Source organism: Enhydra lutris, unplaced genomic scaffold (assembly GCF_002288905.1).
Source record: "Enhydra lutris kenyoni isolate GAN:26980312 unplaced genomic scaffold, ASM228890v2 scaffoldscaffold40, whole genome shotgun sequence".
Classification (NCBI taxonomy): domain Eukaryota; kingdom Metazoa; phylum Chordata; class Mammalia; order Carnivora; family Mustelidae; genus Enhydra; species Enhydra lutris.
Window position 1 is genome coordinate 6,852,220 of NW_019154124.1, and position 6,309 is coordinate 6,858,528.

Sequence of the window (6,309 nt, forward strand, 5' to 3'; positions counted from 1 at the left end):
ACATCTGCAGGGTGTCTGGAAAGTCAGGAAGAGTGCAGCAGTGATGGGAGTTCATTTGTTCATTAAGCTTTTGTTCATTAAGCTTCATAATTCTTGATATCGAGTCAGGTAGTAAGGATTTCTTGTTTGTTTTTTGCTTTTTAAAAAACTGGCTTTCTTAGATACTTGTGGAATTGATTTTTAGCATGTCAGAGTTTTCTTGTTTAGATAACAGATTGATTCTTTAATGAATTAATATTCTTTAACAAGTTTATAATTGTCTGAATCTTAATGTATTTAATATAGATGTTGACGTTAGTGAAGATTCACCTCCTCCGCTACCTGAAAGAACTCCTGAATCTTTTGTATTAGCAAGTGAACATAGTGAGTGTCTTTTCTGCTTTTTACATACTTCATACCATAATAATAAAATCCAAAAAACATGGCTGATTTTAGTCTAGTTGCTGCTGAATTGCATAATAAAGTTCAAGAGGTTTGAATTGAATTGATACTGACAAATGTTTTTAATTCCTTATATGAAAAAAACTTCATTTTTTAAAATATTTGAAAATTATATTTTTTATTTGCAAGATTGCTAAAATGTTACTTAAATTTAGTTAAATTCAGTACAGTTGTATTTGCCAGTTGGTGTCTTTTCATTCACTAAATATAGCACTTATTTATGAAAAGGCATTAATTGCCTCACTGGGTGCCATTTTAGGTAAGTAAATATTTAAATTGGGTTGTAGGTGGGCATCAGTTCAGTTGGTGTGAATTGAGGGAGATGTTAGGCCACCTGAGTATTAGTGAGAACTGGGAGAAAGTGATAATATTTCAAAGCCTTGATAATATATTTCTCCTCTGTCTCTTCTTAAAAAAGAGTACAGAAACAGCTTTAATGTGTTTACAGTGTCTCATGCTTAGTGGGGTCCTCCCTAGTCTTATCTGAGTTACATTTTACCAATATTTTATTAATTTCAGCTGATTTCAAGAATGTTAAAAACCCTGAAGCCATATACTTCAATACTACTAAATGAGTACATCTAAGTCTGTTACATGTGTAGATTACAATGAGCTTATTTAAAGTAACATAATAAACTCGGATGACTGAATTCCTTTAAATTTTAAGAAAGGAAACCTAAAGGGATTTTCTTGAATTAATAGATAAGAGAATATTTTATGGAAGTGATAGTTTCTAAAATAATAGGGACTATTTGTGTCTTTAGTGCAAGAAATTTAAGAATTAAACATGTTAATTGTAAGATTTCATTTTTCTCAGATACACCTGTGAGATCTGAATGGAGTGAACTTCAAAGTCAGGAACAGTCTGAACAAAAAATATCCGAAGTGAGTCCTTTTGGGACTGGAACAGCTATATACTCAGTATTTTTGTTCTTTTGTTATTTTATCTTAGTTTGTTACAGAAACTGTCACCTTAAGACCATTAGATATAATTTTTGATCATGACTTCAGAGTGTCATTTTCTAGACTGTTTCTGAAATTTCTGAATTATGCCATGTTTTAAATCATTTTGGAGGTGTGACTAGAACAGGAGTTACATTTTCAGGGTCATAATACTTTCTTAGATGTTCCCTCCCACTAACACTAAGTACATTGTCCCATCCTTTGGTTTGTCTGGTCGCAAGACATTTCCTTTCACATTCAGGAAATGTTTGGTAGCTAAATATATTAGTCATGGGAAATAGCATTTTTCATCAATATTAATATTTTCCATATTTCCCCCATATTATAATGTCTCCCAAATTAGGGTACATCTTACAGTTGATTAAGAAACATAATATACTTGGCATATAAAATAGTGGTAACCTGTACTAATGATGTTATATCTTATGATATAATTTGATGAATATGGTAGAGGACTGGCAAAATGGAGTTGTATCGTCCTTTGTGTAGTAGCTCCTGCATTTTCCGTTTCATCTAGAAGGAAAAAGTAGTTCCCCTATCTTTCTCATCTCAGTATAAAATACCATAACATTTAAAAATTTTAAGCCTAATTGAAAACACCATTGTTTTCTTTCCCTTTGACAGTGAGAATTTTAGTAGATCTTGATTTCTTGGGATATATACTCAGACCAAATTTTTTCTTATTTGTTATAAAAGGGATATATTGTAATAGCTATTAAAATATCTTCCTTTTAGGGCTTGATACCCTCTGGCACTGAAAAATGTGGTAAGTTAGATTTTGTTCCTTTTTGTTATAGATTATATAGATTAATCTTCATAAAATAGCACGTCTCATGGTGTACTGAACCTGAACTATGTAGTATAATTCTTCTAAATTACTGTCTCAGATATTACTAATCTGGAAAGTAACATTTATAATTGGTAGTTACAGGCTAATGGAGAAAAATTTATTTTAAAAATATTTTTTCTATGTTTTAATTTCTTTTGCTTATAAAAACACTTAGAATCTAGATCTGACTGTGATTTGAATAAATGTCCCAAATTCATCTAGATTATTGAATGAGGTCCCTAGAAATCAGTTGTTTGGAATTCTTCCTTTTAGCACTTCGCATCCGTGAAGACCAGTAAGATTATGAGGCTCAGCCCAATGTTATAATCCCAAATTAGAAAATTTTTCTGCCATATTTCTTATATTATCATGGTAAAATATATTATTATTATTAATTTCTATGAATCGGTGCCATGAAAGCAGCTCATCAAACAGCCTAGCCTGTATAGTTCCCCCAATTCATCAGTCATCTCTGCCCTTGCCCTCCCTTCTGCTTCAGCTGGCCGCTCCCTGCATCTCTGCTTAATGGGGCTCCATTCCCTCTCATAAATTCTTATTACTTTTTGTCTCCTTTTCTGGGGCAACATATCATAAGGAAAGAACAGAAGCTTTAGAGTTAAGCCTCACCTGGTTTGCAATTTCATTTTTACCATTTTACTTACTGTGTGACTTAGGCCAAGTCACCTCATCTTAGCCCTGTTTGTTGTTGTTGTTGTTTTTCCTCTGAGAAATGGAGGTAATAATTGCACCTACCTGAGAGCATTGTTGTGGGAAGTTAATCAGATCACATTCATGGAATATCAGCAGTGTGCTCGTCACATGATAGGCACTCAAACGGAAGCCAGGCTATTACTGTTACTGTCTTTATTCTGTTACTTCTGCTGATATTGCTGGATCCCTGTGTCCTTTATTTCTTAATGTATGCTAACTCCTTTCTGAATTCTCTAGTCCATCTAGACACTCCTCCATTACTCTAGTCACACTCTAAATTATCCTCCACTTTCTTGCTCTTAACTCCCATACCATTTTATTTTATCCTTTGAAACTCCTCATTGCTGCTGGGGAACATCACTCCGCTTTACAGATTGAGCCTGCAGTTCTGGATCTACATCCATAGTTCGGCCTTTAGCTTTGCTTTATCTTACATGTTCTGGTTGGTATCCTTTCTATTTTTCTTGAATTTTCTAAATCTTTAATTTCTTCTGGGCAACCCTCTCAGGTCCCCTCCCTCGTCGGGAACTTTGTACTATCCCTCAATAAACTTCGCTTTGCTGCCCACCAAAAATAAATAAAATAAAATAAAATCATCAGTCCTCTTACTCAGTAGATGACCTTTTACTTCACTGAGAAAATCGAGGCCTTTTGACTAGATCCTCATTTCTTTCTAGAAGTCAGTCCTGAAACCACTAGTTTCATCGTCATGCATCTCCTCTCTGTCCCCACTGCACTGTACATCATTTTACTATCAAACTTACCACACCAGGGGCGCCTGGGTGGCTCAGTTAGTTGGGTGACTGCCTTCGGCTCAGGTCATGATCCTGGAGTCGTGGGATCGAGTCCCACATTAGGCTCTCTGCTTACCAGGGAGTCTGCTTTTCCCACTGACATCTCTCCTCTCATGCTCTCTCCCTCTCTTAAATAAATAAATAAAATATTAAAAAAAAAACTTAGCACACAAGTACAATGATAATGTGCTTGTCAGTCTCCTACTAGACTAGGCCTCGGCTTGTTTTTGTTCTGACCTTGAGCTGAATTAATTAATTCTTAGGTTTTTGAAGAGTTGTATAGGGGTCTCTGGCTGGCTCAGCTGGTAGAGCATGGGACTCTTGATCTCAGGATCATGAATTCAAGCTCCACTTCGGGTTTAGAGCTTACTTAAAAAAAAAAAAAAAGTTGTTTAAAAACAAAGAAACAAGCAAAAATGAAGAATATGTGACAGAGACTGTACGTGGCTTGCAAAGCCTAAAATAGTTATTCTCTATAGCCCTTTATAGAAAAAGTTTGGTGACTCTTGTCTAAACTATAAGCGCTTAAGGACAAGGAAGTTACATTCCTCAATCTGTATCCCAGGTTTCTGTAAAAGTATCTTTAACAAAATTTCTTTTGTTATTAATCTTAGGCATTGGTAATTAAATAAGTAAACTAAAATTTAAGTGCTGTAAAACTTTCAAAGAAAATAATTACAGTTAGAAACCAGTAGTCCAGAAAAAAAACAAAAAGCCAGTAGTTCATTAATTAACTATGAACTTGATTGTCATTGATTTCCATATAAGGCATTTCACTTGCAATTTTTGCCTTCAGACATTGGCACATAGTATAACTACCTTAAGGAAATATGAAATGGCAAGATTGAGATTTATTAAATACGAGCATAAGGAGTATCCATACATTGCAGAACAACTCACAGAAGATTTCTGTGTACCCCTAGGAACCCGTAACACATTTTCTTGTGTTCACTACCATTGCATTTGTATGTATCTGGGCCTCTGAAATTATGATACCCAAGAGAGAAAACTTGCTCTTTTAAATTAATACAGACATTAAAACACTTAGAGGATTCTACATACGATGCTACAAATGATGGTGATTAACAATGGCTTTATTTTGCATTTTAGATCATCCAGCAGGAGGTATTCACACAGAGACTTGTACAGAATGTCCACCTATTTTCAGTAACAAGAAAGATCAAATTTCAGAAAGTCCAACAGAGGCCACAGATATTGGTAATTTGTTTACTAAATAAGTTTAAAACTTTGTTCTGTAGTTAATGCTGGCAAAAATGAGAAAAGGTTATTTGCCATCATGACACGCTTTCCTGAAGGCCAAGCTTATCAAACTTTTTGCCATGATTTATTCAGGTTCTTAAGTGAACTACCCAAAGCAAATTAAGAGTTTTTAGTAAATGAAAATACATTTCCAGACACTGACCAGTTACTCTGGTGTTTTGATTACAGGTTTTCGTAATCGCTGTGGAAAACCCAAAGGACCAAGAGAACCACCTTCAGAATGGACATGATTCAGGGAGCTAAAAGACACTTTAAATTATACTGGAAAATTCAAGTGCCACTGAAAGCCAGATTTATAGTATTCCATCTTAAAAAATGTGGGACTAACAGCAGTGTAGATTGTTACCTTAGTATTTTTTTTGCTGGGACCATCTACCTGCCTTATACTACACTTAGGAAAAAGTATTACATATGGTTTATTTTGTAACTTCAAGTATTATTGCCTTAATGTCTCTTAACCCTGTTACACGCTGCTTGTAGACATGTTAATATAGTAATACTTTTATGATAAATTGAGTTTAAGGACTACTCTTTTGCTAATGTTTTATCATGTATGCATTATTTTGTATATGTACAGGGCAAGTAGGTATATAATTTGATAAAGTTGCAGTCAAAATATTATTAACAGAAGATGTAAGAAATTCTGCATGGTCTAAATCTTTGTGTACCTTATTTGTAAATTATTTGCCCTGAAGTTTTAGAAAATAGTTTCTGAATTTTAAAGTTGCTGGATTCATGCAGCCAGCTTTGCAGGTTATCAGAGATCAAAGATTGTAATAATAATACATTTTGTAAATTGTAAGCAAAAAGTTATTTTTATATTATATACTGTCTAATTGTCCTCCTAATTGTCCTTGTTTTCATCTAGTCATGGAGATTCAGTAAGTGCCTTTGAACAATATTGAATTCTCTTAGCTCGTGTGTGTTACTTTAATATTTGAACTCAAGTGAGATTAGCAGACTGATATCAAAATACATGTATGTTTCAGGATATTTGACCTGCATTAAAAAAGCAAAAACAATTTTACAGTGCCTACTTGTCTCGGTTTTTCATTCCTCATTCCTAGGAAATTAGAGTTAGTATCCACCTTCCTACTGGCTCAGCCTTGAAGTCATGAGTGTGAATGGGGTTTAAACTCTTAATTAAAGAGTAGGGAGCACCGTCTGCAAAATCATGGCTTCACCATTTTAATATTTCTACTAATGTTAATATTTATCCTTAAGTCAGCCCTAGGCAGCCTTCTCGTTATTGCCTACTAAGATAAAATAAAACACCAAGCAAAGAGACAT

The 6,309-nt window shown here is 34.2% G+C and overlaps 1 protein-coding gene across 6 annotated transcripts in view; it reads left to right on the forward strand.

The window, feature by feature from the left end:
• Positions 1–6,051, forward strand: part of LOC111155257 (protein tyrosine phosphatase, non-receptor type 12) — an 88,888-nt gene extending 82,837 nt beyond the window's left edge. For 5 of the 6 annotated variants that reach the window (XM_022515367.1, XM_022515366.1, XM_022515361.1 and 2 more), the window contains 5 exons: positions 286–363; positions 1,259–1,326; positions 2,140–2,170; positions 4,849–4,956; positions 5,188–6,051. In XM_022515367.1, coding sequence (XP_022371075.1) covers positions 286–363; positions 1,259–1,326; positions 2,140–2,170; positions 4,849–4,956; positions 5,188–5,249 — 347 coding nt within the window. In that variant the 3' untranslated portion in view covers positions 5,250–6,051. The remainder of the gene's footprint in view (positions 1–285; positions 364–1,258; positions 1,327–2,139; positions 2,171–4,848; positions 4,957–5,187) is intronic. The other variant, XM_022515364.1, reaches the window with a different exon arrangement.
• Positions 6,052–6,309: the final 258 nt, after the last annotated feature.